The sequence below is a fragment of the Colossoma macropomum genome, unplaced genomic scaffold, assembly GCF_904425465.1.
Source record: "Colossoma macropomum unplaced genomic scaffold, Colossoma_macropomum, whole genome shotgun sequence".
Lineage (NCBI taxonomy): Eukaryota > Metazoa > Chordata > Actinopteri > Characiformes > Serrasalmidae > Colossoma > Colossoma macropomum.
Genome location: NW_023494803.1, coordinates 16,389,320 through 16,407,874, shown reverse-complemented (window position 1 = coordinate 16,407,874; position 18,555 = coordinate 16,389,320). Strand labels below are relative to the sequence as shown.

The following is an 18,555-nucleotide window of genomic DNA, read 5'->3' as shown; positions in this document are numbered from 1 at the left end:
CGTTCTTAATCTTATTCTTCACTAAAAGTAATTTTTAATCATCCACTGCTGTTGACTTTCATTGTCTGGTTTATTGTTTACAGCTGGCAAGCTCAAATCTTACTTCTTTGTTATACCAAATGTGTCTCCTTAGATCCCAGTTTATCCTGTTTATTCCTTTTGGGCTTATGAAAATAAATGCATTAAAGCTAACATGCTGTCTTTTAACCTCGTGGTATTCTTTCAACTGAAATCCAATCCAGACCCAAAATAAAAAAATTAGGTCAGTGTCCAAATATATATGGGCTGTACCATACAGTACCATACAACATCAATATAGATATACCTCCCTTTTTTAAGCCACTAGACTTCTGTACCAGTCCAGAGAGTTCATGAAACCTGTGAGGAGTCTTTTCTCTCAGCAAGTCTCAAGCATCCCCATACAGAACAGGCCATAGTGCACACACACCATCAACCAATCAGGGCCATTCCTAGCGATGTGTAGTCCGCAGGCTAGCAGGTGCTAGCTGTGCTGTGACAACCACTGGTCAATAATGTTGGAGAATTGTGCTTTTGTTTTTCTGCCCCCCTCTGTGCCTATGAGGCCAAAAATGTCTGAACGTTTTGCCAATGGCAGGCATGGGGCCACATTCAAGGCCTAACAGAAAGAGCAAACAGATAGACTCTGAGCTCTGTGAATGCCCAAGCCACTTGACATGCAGGAAGTACAACTACATTGAGAAGTCTGGATTAGAACATTTGCAATATTTATTCATATAGTTTTAGAGGTTACTGCAGAGTAAATAAACCCCCACCAAACACCAACACATGCTAATACACAGAGCATAAGCATTTCTGTTGGGTCATTCAGCCCTAAAGGTGCCAAACTCAAACTCCACAGAGAGATGTCACTTGCATACATTACCATGTTGTTAATACTGAGGGGGACAACCTGGATGAAGAGAGTGCTTCTCATTTAAGGCAAGACTACAAACTGTATCTAATTAAAGCACTCTTTTAGGCCTGCTAAGATTCTCATTGTCACCTTAATAGCTGTATGTTCACACTTTATTAGTGAGTGTTTTGCAGCTCTCCTCCTCGGCGCCAGCATGCCCACTAACTAACCCCTGGCACAGTGCGCTCGTGCTAGAGTGTGGCACAGGTTCTACTGGGCTTTGAGGTGCTATGGCGGATCATTAAAATTACATGACAGGCTTAGCAGGTGGTACGCCTCTAAATTGACTGTAATTCTGATATTTTGCTGATGATGAGCTTTATTGGACTCCTCTGCACAGTATGTGGTGTAACAATCGTTAAAATGAATGATTTAGACTTGTGTGTGCAGGCCCTAAGGCATGGGAAGAAGTTGTGCAACTTTGTTTCAGTATGAACAAAAAAGAATCGAACGCAGGGCAGGCAAATAGTGTCATCTTTAAATATGTGGAACGCACACTGCTGCTTCACTGTTCTTGCATGCTTGATTGATGGACGTTCTTTTGTCACTTCAGAAAATCCAATTACTTTGGCACACGTCTCCAACAGGCACAATATTCTTGTTTGTTCGGCTTTATGTGATTGGGCGATCTGTATTCTTCAGAAGGCGTAAGGAAGCATTTGTGAGATGAAAGCTCCGTGTCTGGGCCTGAGAAGCCTCAGCACGTTTCAAGCAAAGAGATAATTGTGTTTTGCAGGCCCTGCCTAAACAGCCATGGAAATGAGGTAACCTCTTCAGAGAAGCGCATTAATGCTGAGGGGAACTGTTGTGTATTTTTAGCCATATCAGCTATTACAACCTGCAATGTTTACTTTATTATGGAAAGTAATTAAAAGATTCTTTTTTGTTGGCCCTCCCTGCTCCTCTCTGTGTGAAAGAAGAAGAGTCCTTATCTTGGAGCAGATGAATAGAAGCAGAGAGGGGAAGCTGAGCCACTGTCTTTGATGAGTAACATCCCCTTTGAATATTCCATCTAACTGCATCATACATGCCATAAAAAGACCACACACTCCAGCTCCAGCCATCTCGTGATACACCAAAGAGAGCTTTTGTAGCGCCGACCTGTACCTTTGGGAACTTTTGAGGGACCAGGGCAATGGGGCAGTGACCCTCCAAGATGAGTCACGTGCACAAATGTGCACTCGCACACACACAAGCAATCCACGCATATACACACGCTATCATGTCTTTCATGCTAATGAAGGTAGCTCTTTGAATGCTCTTCAAAGCAGCTGCTCCACAATGGCCTCTGTACAGTCCTCATCTTCTGCCTGTATGTGTGTGTGCGCGTGTGCATGTGTGTGTGAGTGCATGACCCCACCGCACATGGCTCTCGTCACCATAATGGCACTCAGATGAGTACTTCACAGGCAATCATAATCAGTTGCCAAGCAACTAGAGGGACCACTTTCCAACTCGCACAGAAAGACCAATGTTGGAAAGATGACCATATAAGCTAATATCGCTAATTCACATGTAATATCTCTGTCAACTTGAATATATAATTTGCTCTAATGTCATCTTTCAAAGATGAGGACACTGTGTTGTATGAAATGTAGCCAATTTAAGCTATGCACAATGGTTAATGGTAGAATATCACTCTCTTTTATCTGAATCAATGAAGAGGCACTGCCAGTGCAAAATCTTTGTCATTAAAGCTTAGTCTTCGGACAAAGATGACATCATTTCAACTCATGTCAGACACGCTGGAGTGACATGAAAAGACCTGTCGAAGTAGCACAGCTACACTACAGGGCCATCAAGCGTTTTCTGCTCATTCGCCAGCCGTGTGTATGGACTGAGCAATGGGAGTGGTTAGCGCTTAGCATGAGGAGCTCAGCAGCCCCACTGATTAATAAGAACACTTGCAATAGTGGTAATGCAAAAAGGTGCAAACTTGAAACAAAGGCGCCATCACTTTAATTAAACCTGATAATCCCGAGCACTAATGGATTCACAGTCTATTAGGCAGCCCCTTGATAGCACTAAGGACTTTTGTCAATGTGAGAAAAAAGATGGTTCAGAGAGCATTCATTTCTGGAGCCACCACTACAGAGCAGGCCAAATCATGGTCGGTTGACCAACAATAGACAGACGGTTGTGCAAATGTATTGATTATTGCTCTTCAAGATCTTCTCTGAGGTTATAAAGAGTACAAAAGAGTAGGATATGATATAATTTCAGACATGGAAGACTTTATTGCACCACCAGTGTGATCACTAGCTTTAAAACTGCACAACAATCTATTCACAACAGAATGGAGTGGAATCTAAATCTGTTCTGGGAAAATGGTTGTGTAACTCTACCTATACAACCTGTGTTGTCTGCCGATTTTTGGCACACCAAAGCACTCTTTGTCTCGCCTCACGCAAGAGCAAGGGATTATCCCAGTTTAACAGAGATACCGAGGCTAGTCTCTTGTTGACAGGCTTATAACGTACATTACCTAATCCTGTGAGGTTAGGGATACAGTTAAAGCAGTTTATGACCATAGTCATTGATCTGAAAATGTCAACCTGACAGAAATCTGTTTCAAACCTTTCTTATTATCACAGGTACCACACAGTATACCCCACACACTAAACCATTAATACAACTGTCTTAAAACCTTCTGCTCTCTGTGAACTAATCTCCTGATTGCAAAATGTCAACTATTCATCCACGCACATTTCATCAGGGCAAATTCAAAATTCTTTTGAATAACTTTGTCTTGAAACCCAGCTTCAACTGAAGCTTTGTATAATTGCTATCTTTATAATTTGGTGCCCAATTGGTCATGTAGTTTTTAGTTGAAAATTTCAAAGGAAGCATCACTCCTTGTAAATGTACAAACCTTGACAGAAATCACATAGCTGACAAAAGCTCACAGTCAACCATAGGGTGGAAGTGTGGGTGCACTAAATCTGTAGTCTGTCTTCTGCTGCACCAACTGCTTAAAGATGTTGCAATCAGACAATTTAACCTTCCTTTAGAATCTCCTTCAAACTTCACAGTCTGTTTTTCCTGTGACACTACACGGATCTATGATGCCTAGTCTACTCAATTATTACATAAACGTCTGATCACAATTATTTAAGTTAATCACAATTAGTTATCCCGCTAAAATCCCAGGCTTATTACATACCAAGGCTTATTATTCAGTAACTACAGGGATGTCAATGCATTGCGTTTTCATTCATGGGGTTGAGGCAAATACAGAAAAAAATGCATTTATTGAGACACATTATGTGTCTTACAAAAACAAAACATTTTGACTGGTCCTCTAATGTTTAGGGGGCTGCAGTGAGTAATGTTTGTTCATTTGAGGTTGAACTGTTTTTGGATCTGTTATCAACAGCAGGAAATAAGATAGCTCATCAGACAATTTGGCAGTGTAGGTGTGTAGATACAGCTTAGGTGTGTACTTTAATAGTTGCACACAACAGACAAAAAAGACAATTAAATTGTTAATCGCAAGAATTTATATGATAGTTAATCGTCAGCTTCAGGATTGTGACAGGCCTAGGGATACTATTTCTAAGAAACTATAAAGCTTCTACCCAGCTGGACTGCTGGGTCACTCATTTCACCCCTTACACGCCCAGGGCCGACTGGCAGGCCCAAAGCTTTATTACACACTTCTGTAACCTAAGAACAGCTCAACCAGTTTGCCTTGAAGTCCCTGTAGTTAATGAATAATAAGCCTTAGTATGTAATAAGCCTGCGATTTTAGCAGACCTGAAGAACCAATTTTCTGCATATTTTGTTGTCTTCTATGCTGTAATGCACCTGATCCAACTCATGATCTAATGAACTAGCCCCTCCTGAGTTACAATGGGTGAGTTAGAGCAGGAAAACAGTGAAATGTGGAGGACAGGGGTACTCCAGGTACAGTGGGAACCACTGTTCTTTCGCCTGCCACAGAAATTAGTGGGCAGCCAACCAGTAGCCTTGATCACTCGTCCACCAATCTCATCAACAATTATTCTTCCTTTTATCAGCAACGTGAAAGGACAGTACAACAGCAAGAAACTAATTTCCAAACTGTTGTTCAAGATATTTTGACTTTTGAGTGGTGCTCCTGTTCTTATTTTAAGACTACTTTAGGTTGGCTAGCTGGCAAATCAACCAGATGCAGAAACCACACCACAATTATACTAATAACACTTGTATGTTAATTAAGTAGCATTTTATATACAAGGCAGTTTATAAGGTAAGTAGCGCAGCAGGTGTCATGTGAGGCTGGAACACTGAACACAGTGTGCCAGACTGCCAGTTAGTGGTGGTTCTGTTGTCATGTATACAGCACATGGATGTTTGATTGCTTCATATTGGACAAACGCATCTACAGGCAGTTTACAAGCGCTGTAATATTAGGTTAAATTTTCCTGCTTAAAATTTGCTAAGACAACGTTGTTAATAATGTAGACTACAAAAATTGCAGCTCTTGTGATTTGACAGTTGCATTTATTCAAATGGCAAATTTAATTTAAAAATTATTCATTCTTACGGATATAATGATTTTTGTACAACATACATTTTTAGTTCAACATACTGCATTGAACTAAATCCAGTTAACTGGGCCTAATTATGCTCTCTTTGTATGAACGACATGCAGAAAACAATTTTCTATTGTTAGTTGTGCTTTGGACCCCCTGAAACAGATGGGTTTGATAATTGTGAGCCTGGTGAAAGAGTATTCAAAGAGACTTCAGTTAAAACTTTGTGAACATCATGTCTTCTGAGAATGTAAGTGAATTAACCACTATTGTCATCATATCAGTATGTTGATTTTGCAATTAAGACCTAAACATCGAGCCAGACCTTTTTCTTGAGCCTGTGCATATAACGTTACTACATAAAGATGTATAACATGGTCCAAATAACTCCCACAAAATCCAACCTGAGACCTTTGATTTTTAAATTATTATTTTTGGCTTTACAGGGTGACTCACAGGAGCACACACATACCATATCTTAGTATGTTTTTTCTGACTCAGTAATTCTACTTCTTTCAATGTTCCCAAAAAATGTACATAGTACTGCTTTAAAGTATGTAAAGAAGATACCCACAATATGCTGAGAATGTAATGTGACATCATTTAACAGGTTACTGTGATGTAATGTGACATCATTTAACAGGTTAACAATATATTGTCATATTGTTACAGCAAAATATAACATTCATGCCAAACTGTGCAGCCTAAGCCCATAATCAAAACAAGACATGCGTTATTTTTCAACTTGTATTCCTACTGCAGCAGCAATAGCACTAGGAGGGTTATCTAGGCTAATAATATTGATGGCAAAAAAGAAATCCAGAGGAAACACTGTAACTGGTTCAACTTAAACTGTATCTCCCACAAAGAAGCAACCATTCTGCAAAACTTTATATTACCACTCAACATTCAAATAACACCATGCTGCCTCAGCACTCTCGTCCAGCCGTTTGACTCCCCCCATGGACCCTCTCACCAGCAGTTTCGCTCTTCCAAGAGAGCATGCGCCACCCTCGTGCACTCAGGTCTCTTGCCTTGTTCAAGTTCAATTCAGGTTTCCACAGCACTTGAGTACACTGTAGCTTGAGACCTCAAGAGACATTGGAAATCTTCTGATGCACTTCACCTAGCCGCCTACTCGAGTCTTGCATTGTGCCAAGCTGAAGTAGCATCTCATAGGGTTGCATCTGACTGAGGCTCAGTTCCTGCAGCAAAAAGCGTGAAAGTGTTGAAGGCCATTTACCATTGTTTTTTATGATTTTATCGTTGCTTATTTTACTCAGTAGAGCTGCATATATTTTCTAGCGTGACACTGCAAGGGCATTGAAAGCTGAAAAGAACAGTGTAATGGCTAGTTTTATACTCATCTGTTTTCACGCACTGTTATCACCTATCAGTTTTGCAGCCCCATGCTGTGATATATATCTCACTAAAGGAAAGCTGAAGACAGGTGTAACCTAACATGTAAGCAGAGGGAGTGAATACAATACCAAAGTCTAAAAGGGGAATTCCACTGATGTTTCAACATTTCTGCTTAATTAAATGGCTAAGATGTAAACAGAGTCATTCAGAGTGGTTTGATGTAAAAATGCTCCATTTTAGAGAAACATAGTGAATCAGAATTGCTGGTGATAGGAACTAGACGTTCAAAGTCTTTAATGCTTCTCAAAGCTACCTCACAGAAAGTTACAGATACACTGCCTGATGCCTAAGATGTTATTTTACAATGGTGTTGAGAAAAGGAGTTGGCCTATTAACCATTGTTTGAACTCGGATGAACAAAAATGTACCTGTACAGTACAATTTTTCTAACAATGTACAATTCACCATTTTACATCAAAGCACTCTGAATGACTGAATTTGTTTACATCTTAACCCTAAAATGATAAATGTTTTTTTAAAAAATCAGTGAAATTCCCTTTTAATCAAATTGACCTGGTCGTGGTCCACAGTGAAAAGAGAGAAACCAATGTTTGTGACCTTGTGAAAGTAGTCATCCATATAAGGTCTTTACAGCTTGGTAAGTACTTGGTAAAACAGAGAGGAAAAACAATTAATGCACGCACACACACAGACACACACAACATGACAATGAAACACCATTTTCTAAGTCTGTCTGTACAGCACTGTCGGCGTCATTTTCATGCACGCATATCAACATCTCACATCTGACTATTTAAAGTGATAAGAGCTCTGAGCTCTTATACTCCCAAGACCCTCCAAATCTGAGAAAGCGTCTACAAGGTGTTAAAGAAGTTAAGGTTAAATCTGTTGTTCTTACCCCCTCTCCTTTTCTTTCAATATATTAAACACATCCTTCTATTTTTCCAAAACACAAGCTGACAGCCTCACGCCTGTTAAAAAAAGAGGTGTTCCTTGTTCAGCTTTAGATGATTACGCTTATCAAAATGCTGTGCTGCAATCTAACACCTATACTTCTAAAAACAGACTGTAAACTTCTGTAAAACTGGAGTTAAACAAAACCATAATAAATAAGCACACTGCAGGAGCAGTAGTAAAGTGGAAATTACTTCAGTGCCAACACAAAAGGAATAAGTGCTGATTTCCTGTCTGAAAAAGGAGAAATATCAGTCAATTAACCACAAACATTACAATAGTGCAAGTGAGTTCAGAGCTCTTAAACTAAATGTAGACACTTTTCTAAACTGATGTTTTTAGTCATTTGTGTAAATGCCATCATACTGTATAAACACTAGCAGAGGCGGTGATAGTCTGGGATCATCTGTGATCTGCATTCTGAGTTCTGAGTTTACAGCTTGCCTGCTAGATAAAAGGCTTTACTTTTCGCTTCTTTATATTTAAGAACTGGTTAATGTAAAGCACTAAGAATTCCAAGAAGTTACATGTTACAGCAAAACCTAGTACAAGCTGTTCTCAAAGAAATAATGCATGGAACTGACATAAGACAGCACAGCAGAAATATTGAGAATGCTCAAGTCAGCATACCTGAACACAATGTTCTTCTAAACAGTCTATTTACAATAGATGGTGGTTGAAAATGCTGAAGAACTTTTCGTCCAGCCGAATAGGCCTTTGAGTTCCTCAGCTAAATAATGCCATTCACATCTGAGAATGGTACCAAGCCATAATGTACTTCCAATGTTCGTGGTACCATTAAGAGTATTTTGTGCACTCTGTACTCTATAATGTTGATGGTCCGCATTTGCATCAACTCCTATATTTCCAGAAAATAAGAAGCTCATGACCATTTGCTATTCCATCTGTACAGAGTATACAAACTTAAGGAGCGTTCGGCTAGGAATGGGCAATACCACTAATTTTCTGTTCATTCCAATACAAACTAATACCAAGGCTAACATCCCAATACCAGTACCAATACAGATACTGTTAAAAGTGCCCTTCTGCAAAAAAGAGTTAAAAGAGTTCTTTTTGATTTCTACAGTGGAAAAAATATACTTGAAAACCTTTGCACTAGTGCTAAATAAACTACCATACAAACTGACTGTTTACAGAAATAACTTAAAGCATTCACAGGCAGAAAGAGAGGGTGGAAGGAAAAGTAGTTCCTGCTCTACACATTTCTTTTCTTCATCTTTTTTTCACTGTCTGTTTAACAATTCTGATGCATATTAAGCTTACTGCTTAAAGGACTGTTGTGTGAAGACTGCTTCTCAAAAGAAACACCAGGATCGGAAATATCTATATTTTAGCATCAATCTGCCCACCCCTACATGCAGCTTTCACTGTAGTATAAAAAGTAAAATGATGGTGGCCACTTTCTTTTCCACTTAGTGACTGTGGAGCATGTGTGTTCTACTTTTCTGTAGACCTGACAGACCTATTTTACCCCTCACAGAATGAGACATGTACAGTCCTCTTACTGACTAGCAAGGTCGTATGATTCAGAGTTTCAAAATAGAACTCAGGCATTTCATCAATGAGAGAAACACTGGCTTACTGAGTCACAGAGAACACTGTAGTGTGTGTCTGTGCCAGAACTGCAGGCCAGCCTCTTCAGTAACTGCACAACGTCAGAACGTGTCGTCACCAGTGACTTTGGATACTGAAGTGTGGGCTACTTGGTGTTCACATATAGTAAGAAACGCTGGTTTTCTCATCTTTTAAGCGCTAACTTAACTTGAAATCTGACCCATATCTGATATTTGAGCTTCTGACCTCCTTTTAGTTCATTAAAGTTACCTCAGAGCGGTCATAAAAAGTAGCTTCCACTGTAAGTTACTGTTCACGTAGTTCCTGTCAGTTTCTGCTTAGTCGAACTTCTGAGTACGAATGACCAGTTTTGCACCTAAAGCGTTTTAAATGTACAAACGACATGTAAAGCAAACGTTCAGGTCCATCTTGGCTGATGAATTTCTAAAGCCGAGCGACACGGTAGTGTCTAAACGCCGAGTGAGTGATTAAGTGAGTGAGTGTGTTCGAATGGCGGTTCTATGCTAACCGGCATCACCACAAATAACCCGTCCGCACTTCAGGGAAACCGAAAAAAAGTTCACTCGACACTTCGTCCAGTGAACTTCGACACTTCGACATTCCAGTCGGCCTTAGCTAATTTTTGGTGTGACGAGAACGTCGCGGACCTGAGGTGAGGAGAAACGGGGGAGTTTTTACCTTCTGGTCCACGATGGAACACGCCATTTCTCGGACCTGCGCGAGGCTGAAGTCGCCCGAGTCGAGCAGCACCGGCTCGCGGCTCAAGCCGATCTGGATGTGGAAGGAGACGCCCTGAGAGCCCGGGACGGGGCTGGGCGCCCGGATCACCGGAGGGACACTCATGTGAATCCCCGAGCGGTCACGGCTGGACAGCAGCGGTCAGTCTGGGCTCAGTCGCGGTCAAGCGCGCTCCGGTTCTAGCGAAAAAAACTTCGATTCGCCCCCAAATGCCGAAAAATATCCTTAGAGGTAAAATGACGCGCTGGAAATATAGCTAATAAATCGGACTGCATTTAGAGGCACTGGAGAGCAACGAGTTTTTTGGTCATTGAGAAACGATGATGATGGAGCCATAGACGTCAGATATGTTTAATGTTGGGCTCTGATAGACACCGCCTCCTGCTTGTTCCGGTGATCAGAGCGAGGTGCCTAACGCTGAGCTTTATGTGCAAGACATCTATACAGCCATCTTTCTGTCCTTTCAGAACATGTAAAAACCGTTTGCAGATATTTAGGTTTCTATTTTATTTTGCCTGACTTGCTCGAAAAGGATGCTTAGCCTACATTATAGTTGTTTGTTGCTTATATTAAAGTTTACTGTATTCAGTTTGAACTGCTTCTTTGAATATAATGTAGTCTCTAGGGTACACTTAGTGTTACAGACCTTTGGACAATAATAAGAAACACAACATGATTATTCCAGTTTCAGCTGACTGCTTGAGCAAAGGTTTAATAAGTTCAGAGTTAACGGTAAAAGGCATGGGAAGCTAGGAAAGTAGTTTCTTGTGGAGACTACGTGTTTAGAAATTAATGTTATTCAGAACCTCGTCCTTGTCCATATTACGATAACTCACACATGATACCAGACACACTGTTAGGAGGGGAAGTCTCAGCGCGAGTTTGCTGTCTAAAATTAAGCTAGTTTTTTTCACAGGCTAAACTGAGTGGCCCATTAGAGCAAGTGCCTTTTATCTGAATTGCAACTTTACACATTAAGATGTAAATATCTCAGTTTGACCGGGCTCGAGTGGGCCAACTGTGCTCCCGCGTCAGCATGTGTGCCGGCATGTTGTCAACAGGAGGGCTGGAGGACTCGCGGTTGCTAAGGGAGACGGGCCAGCTGAGGCTGCTCCTCCCACGCCCGCTGCAACCTGGGGCGCTTTCAAAACGCACATTTGCGTTCTGTGCACTCGCATACTAACAAGAGTGCGAAAGTTACATCCGGGGTTTTAAACTTATTTGCATATGCAAGAGTTGAGCAACCGTTGACATGGCAACTCTTTAGCCTACGTTCTGAACGTTTTGTGTTTATCACTGGCGTCGTCCAAAATCACATACTACATCAATGAATGCACTTCTAATGGCGAGCTACTGTTTTTGACATACTACGTAGTATGATGGTATGCAATTTTGGACGAAGCCACAGGTTCAGCTATTCTACTGTTTCAGTCACGTGACGTTATTTCGTGCAGTGGCCATATTAATGAAAATGTCTTGAAAATGTACTACAGTCGGAGCTATGATGAAGAATTAGAGTAAGAAAAGTGAATATAGAAATTACATTTAACATGCCACTGACATATACCAGTCTCCAGCGGAACATGCCAGTATTAAATAGAATAATAGTCGTGAGTGGAACATGTAATGATTAAAGAGTTCACTTTCATTTTGCTAGAAAAAAAGAAATGATACCAAATTCTACATTTTGAGGGTGGCCTTTGCATGACTACTATAACTGAGCAAAGATGTTCTAAGGTGGTTTCTTAGCTGAAACATTGCATAGATATTTAGTTAGCTTGTTTAATGTATGAAATGCTAGCTTGGCCATCAGGTTATTCATCATCAACTGTAATTTGATTTAAGAACATAAAAGTTTCTACTATCATGCATCGCTTCATGGATCGTGAGTTATATGAGTACTTAACATGAATTCTCCATTCAGTTAAATTAAGTCGGTAAACATGACTGGCTCTAGACTTATCACTTCCACTGTTACAACACAAGCTGTAGTCTGCAGCCTGTGAAGACTATAGTTATGTCAAACCCTGCTACTAGAGATCGACACCTCCTACAAAGTCTAGTTCCAGTTAACATACCCTATTCACATGTTCCTGCCTTCTTTGATTAAATGGATCTTTCCATGGGCAGAGCTATATAGCCCTGGTCTTAATAGAGTATTACACTGCTTTCACATTTTCCCATTCTAAATAGTGCTTCCTAGAGTACAGTACCAAACACCTCTTTAACATGAAACTACATTCAGATTAAGCTTCATGGAAGAACTTAAAACATTAGTGCTATGAACATTTGTTTGCAAAAGTTTGGGTGCCTCTGGTCAAATGACACAATTTGTTGATTTTTTTAAACACATCCTCTACAGAGAACACATTTGTGCACCATTACTGTTTATTAGCTGAATGTAAACATTATAAAAACAATAAAAAATTTGGCCTGTGCAAAAGTGATGGCACATTTTATATTTTATGTTTTATTTTTTTCTAAAACCTGACAAATAAATAGAAATTGTGCTCTAAAATGTACAGGGAAATGCCATATTTAGGTGTGTTCTTTGTACATGATGTGTTAACTTATTTTCACTAAGAAATGAAACAAAACCTGTAATTTGACCAGGGGTGTTCCAATTATTTTAAAGTAATTGGGTGGGGGGACTGGCACAGTACTCTCAGTAGTGGGCACTCTTCTTCAGCTTGAATGCATCATATATATATATATAAAAAGACCGCAACAACAGTTTGTTCTGTTTCGTGGCTTTTTTTCTTTGGGAAGTTGTTTGTTCTCTAACGTCTCTCAATTTTCGGGTCGATTCCGTGTCTTCTGCCCCTTTTTTGTTTGTGTAATACAGCATTTTCCTGCAGCAGCATCACTAACCTGCAACAGCACACAGCACACGTGACTGACCTTGTGCAACGACTGAACGTCACTTTGCGCTTTAATGCCCCAAAGTCTTTTTAATGACATGCAATTTCTGGTTTGACAAAAGCGGCTAAAATTATTCCACTCATAAGCCCGTAAAAATAACCTTCTTTAAATCAATCCAAATTACAGAAGACGAGAAGTCAAAAGATTATCCGCGCATGTCACACAGAAAAAAAAATACAGTCAGGCACTGGCATGTGCCAAAGCACCCCTCTGATGGATAATAAGGTTTCTCTGTGTTAGGAGTTATTACAGGTCAGGACCCCCTGGTGCATGTCATGATGACTTCTAATTGCAATTTACGTAATAAGTGGGAGAGAGTTTTGGTAACTGGTCGAAATGGAGAAGAAATGATTAGGGACTTGTCAGAAATGACAGTTTTCAGTTAAGCAGCCCTTTCTTTTCTTTCTTTCTTTCTTTCTTTCTTTCTTTCTCTCTCTCTCTCTCTCTCTCTCTCTCTCTCTCTCTCTCTCTCGCACTCTCTCTCTCCCCCCATTCTCTCTTTCTCTTCAGTTTCAGCTGTGTTAGGGTCCCTCTCACAGCAATTAACTCAGCTCCCACTGGAGCTTCACCCCTGATCAGACTGACAGAGCAAACATCTATATTCATTATGATGGAGACAGAAGCAACCTTTTTTGACGGACACTGTAGTAGCATATTAGGCAATGTCATTTTGTTTGGGTTGTTGCTTGATTTCTTTTCAGAACAAAAATAACTCTGAGTGCCTGTATACAGTCTGCGCCAAAGTCAGAGACCACTCTTAATTTATTTAAAAACAGCATCAGGAAAAAAACAGAAATTATATTTAATAGAAATGTATACTGAAGTCTCAACAACTGAATATGATTTTTTTAAGTATGTAGTGTGTGCACCATATGTCTGTGTTATAGCCTCCATACTATTCGGGAGACTTGCTTTAAGCTTATAAATCTGTATGGATATTTCCCCACACCTCCAAAGTTTAGTCCTAGAAGTTTGCAGGTTGCATTTTCTGCTTCTTACAATCTAAGTAGTCCCAAAGACATTCAGTGATGATGAGGTCTGGACTTTGGGGTAGTCAGTCCATTATTCTGAAAACACCAGCAGCTGCTTTGTTGGATTTTGCAAATTTTCTTATTTTTGTCTGTTCCCTTTTCTCAATAATGCTTCCTGACAGGTATTCATCCTTTCATACTCATAGCATTGAGTTGTCTTCTCGCAGTGGAAGGATCTGAAGCAAGAATTGAGCTTGATTGTCTCCTGTCTTTCAAAGATGAAAGGTTTAAGTATGATATTAACAGTTTTGGTGGTCTGGTCTTGTATGGTTGTTAGGAGTACCATACTTTGCCCTTATGCAACCAGATATTCTATCTAGTCTCCTCAGAGCTATCTCCTGAAACCACTTAACCCGTTAAATGGCCAGGGCACACCGGCAGGCCCAAAGTTTCATTACACACTTCTATAACCTACGAATAGCTCAAACAGTTTATACTGAATTCACTGTAGTTACAGAATAATAAGCCATACTATGTAAGTTGCCAGGGATTTTAATGGGTTAACTTGTACTAAATGACTGTTTTGACTGGAAATTAAATACATATTGGTCTCTGACTTTTGCACAGCAAAATTGGCTAAGCTCATAAGCTTTTTGGAAGGAAAGACAAGAGCAGGGTGGAGGTCTGTCTTTTTATTCTTGTGAATGTACTCACAGCTCATGATCTTTGTTTTGGTCTGAGCAAGCAAATTCAAAAGTGGTCTTTTAAGGATAAGACTGATTAGGTTTCTAGTAGTTGATTCAATCTGATTTCAAGCAAGGTGCCTTCACAGCAGTGTATTACAGTTGTTTTAGTCCATCTAGGTGAATGTTCCAGACATAAAGTATACTCAACCCAGCAGCTGCATTACAAAAGCTAGGCTGCAGCCGGGAAAGGTCCTCAGAAGGACTATCCTATATATTCTGCTTATTTTTATTACATAATGCAAAACGGAATGGTTTACCAAGGCCATCTTGTCATGTCATCAGAAAATAGTTGCCATGCAAAATTTAATGAAGAAAATACTGCTGATGTGAAAGATAAGCTGGCAAGCAAAATGGTCATGTGAATGATGTAATGCATGTCAGACAAAATAATTTGTTTGAAATTATATGCTGTCCTACGAGCTACGAACTGTTAAACTCACTGGAAGCAAGTGCATTTCTTAGCCTGTATTCAATTTACACCCTCTTGAACAGATACACAACTAAAGAAAAAGTGTACTGTATATGTTACTATATATTGTACTGGCAGTTGGTTTCATCTGCTGGTGTTTCTCTTGAAGTTTCATCAGGTCAGGCACGTGTGAAAGGAATTATGGATGACAAAAGAGTGTGAAGGATGCTCCAGTAGTGTCCTCAAAAAATGTTAGAATGTAGGCTGCCTTTCTTGGTTGTATTCAAGGGATCCTTCTGATTTGAAAAAACTTGGATGATGTAGTGGTCTAGAAATGCAGCCCACCTGGACCACAGCCTAGCTTTTGGAACGCAGATAATGTCTAACTGTCCAAAGTATACAAAGGAATGTTCTACATAACAATAGTAATTGACCTTTTCTGTGCACAACTGTCGCACATTTGGACCAGCTTTACAGAATGCTCTTACAAATTTTACTCAAGCTAATGAAAAAATTATAGCACGACATTCAGGTTGCATTAATAATTCCACATGCATAATATTTATTTTGCATAAGCACCAAAGGTTACATGGTTTGTTGTCTATTTCTAGTCCAGTCTTCTAGTTTTTAAAACTGGAAACTTAACATTGTGTAGCAATTCTAAACTCAACCCAAAATTTATTAGGTTGGGATTTTTGCCAAAGCTTTTGTGAAACTTGTCCGATCTAGCAACAGTTGCTACAAAAGAATGCATTTGTGGGCGAAGCATCAATTGCCATCCTACAGTGAATTATTCAAATTACCCAAGGCCATGTTATCAGCATCTAGAATAATGGATTTGTTCTGTGGTTCATCTTGGTGCTTGCGGCACGGTGGCGCAGTGGGTAGCGCTGTCGCCTCACAGCAAGAAGGGCCTGGGTTCGATTCCCGGCCAGGCGACCAGGGTCCTTTCTGTGTGGAGTTTGCCTGTTCTCCCCGTGTCTGTGTGGGTTTCCTCCGGGTACTCCGGTTTCCTCCCACAGTCCAAAAACATGCAGTCAGGCTGATTGGACACACTAAATTGCCCCTAGGTGTGAGTGTGTGTGTGAATGTGTATGTCTGTCTGTCTGCCCTGCGATGGACTGGCGACCTGTCCAGGGTGTATCCTGCCTTCCGCCCAATGACAGCTGGGATAGGCTCCAGCACCCCACCGCGACCCAGAAGGATAAGCGGTTTAGATGATGGATGGATGGATGGATGGATCTTGGTGCTTTTCTAGTCCATGTCTCAAATCCAGCCCTCATCTTCTAGCAACAGGCTGTGGAAAAATCAAACCCACTAATATGATGCTAATATATGATGTGTCTTAGGAAACAGAGGCAACGGGCTACAGCTATCATAAAGTGGGCACATCAAAGGGAAGTGAGCATGACTGATGCACGGCCAACGCTGCACAAGAGCCACTCATCAATCTTTCATGGGCCTCCTTCAGCCATCATACCTCCTCGATACGCTTCCTCTCATTCATTCGCTTATTCACCCACTCTTTTGTTTACTTTTGACTGTCTACTCCAAAGAATCAATCAAAGCCAAAGAGAATCTGAGGGTGCAGCTGAGAGAGCTAACAGCACACTGAAAAGGTGTATATATTATATGTAAACGTGGTCAAGATATGTGAGCTTGATGTTTTTGCTCGACTCTTTAAGCCCGCTTTCAAAGCAAAACACAATTGCTGTCAAGTGCTTTTAGATTACTTCAAACCTAATTATAAGGAGTTATAAATACCTCCCTTCATGTGACCAGAAAAATAAAACCTTGGTAAACCTTTATGTCAGTAGAAGCGCCTTGTGAGAACTTAATTTTTTTTTATATTTGCTTGGTTGAGGCCTAGAACACCATGCAAGACTTCCTTGGAACAGATCTGCTTTGTCCGCTTGTGTTTGTTTTACGATATGATGGCTGTGCTTTGGCAAAGCTTAAAATCCCCATGGTGAAAACACACTTTCTGCAATGACACCTCTGAAGACTCAACAAAAAGGTCCTGTTTATAATGCCATAGTTTGCTGGGTGAAATTCAAATAACAATGGGATGCATATATACTGCCTGCTATAATGCCAGTACCCTGATTGAAGTGTGAAGTAAAGTGTTTTGGATAGGGTCTGAACAGATTCAGTCTGTTCTTTGCTCCAATGCTTGACAGCACTGCTGGGAAAAAAACAATCTTTGACCATGTTTTTTTGCAGAATCAGAATGTTTTCTTTTATGCTGTTGCTTTGAACAGTAAACTGTTGGTTAGTGTGTCTAAAAGTATGTTGTGTTTTAATTAATTATAAAAAATGCAAGGGTCTGTATTTGGTCCTCAGTTTCTTACTGTTATAGCTAGATACAGTTTGGGCAGCCCTGGTCAAATTACATGTTTTCTTGAGTTTCCTAAATAAAAATACACTTCTACACATTTTGATGCATAATTACTGTTTATTTGCTGAATTTAATAAATGGGGGAAAAAAAAAAAATGTGACATGCCAAAGTTACTGCACATTTTATAATCAATGTTTTATTTTTTCCAATATGTGAAACCCAGCAAATAAATATATTTGTGCACTCAAATTTGCAAAAAAAACATTGTATTTAACATGTAACTGACCATCTTACTAAATTATTCATAGTTATCAAATTTGTAGGGGTTACTATCAAATAATTTGTAGTTACTTAATTCAGTAGTTTATGAATAAAATAACTGAACAATAAGCAATGTGTTTAATTTAGCAGTGCAAAACTCTTAGGCACCTAAGCAAATTGTGACAGCAAAAACATGTCAGTGCATTCAAATAAACATAAACACTGTAAAAAGTAAGATTTTCTTGTTTTTAAAAAGTACCTGATATCCTGAGATGACCCATCATCAAATCCACACCTGATTTAAGAAAGCACTGATTGAGCCATGATTTATTTTATTCAACAATAATTTACATACTATTGATTTGAATAGTATTTTACAATTTTGTATTTTTTTTTTTTTATTTAATTGAATGGTTTTTTAGAAACAGTAATATGTTGCTAATTTCTTATCAAATTTTCTCTCTTGCAGATTTGATTGCGGCTTTTCAAATATGAGGCATTCTGAATAATTTTACTATATTCTTATTCTCAATGTTATACAGCTTTCTCAGCCATTGCAGTATCATCATAACATTTGTTTATACATGCTGGAGTTTTTAAATACTTGTGTCCACTCACTGTCCACTCTATTAGACTCTCCTACCTTGTTGGTACACCTCGTAGATGTAAAGTCAGAGACAGCATGTCATTGGTTGCTGCACAGTTTGTGTTTGTCATTCTCTGGTCCTACATCAGTGGTCACACGATGCTGCCCACAGGATGCTGTTGGCTGTATGTTTTTGGTT

General features: G+C 39.7%; 1 protein-coding gene across 2 annotated transcripts in view; it reads right to left on the bottom strand.

Annotated features, from left to right (window-relative positions):
* Window positions 1-10,400, bottom strand: part of prkd1 (protein kinase D1) — a 57,561-nt gene extending 47,161 nt beyond the window's left edge. For both annotated transcript variants that reach the window (XM_036594021.1, XM_036594022.1), the window contains exon 1: window positions 10,063-10,400. In XM_036594021.1, coding sequence (XP_036449914.1) covers window positions 10,063-10,227 — 165 coding nt within the window. In that variant the 5' untranslated portion in view covers window positions 10,228-10,400. The remainder of the gene's footprint in view (window positions 1-10,062) is intronic.
* Between the last annotated feature and the right edge of the window lie 8,155 nt (window positions 10,401-18,555).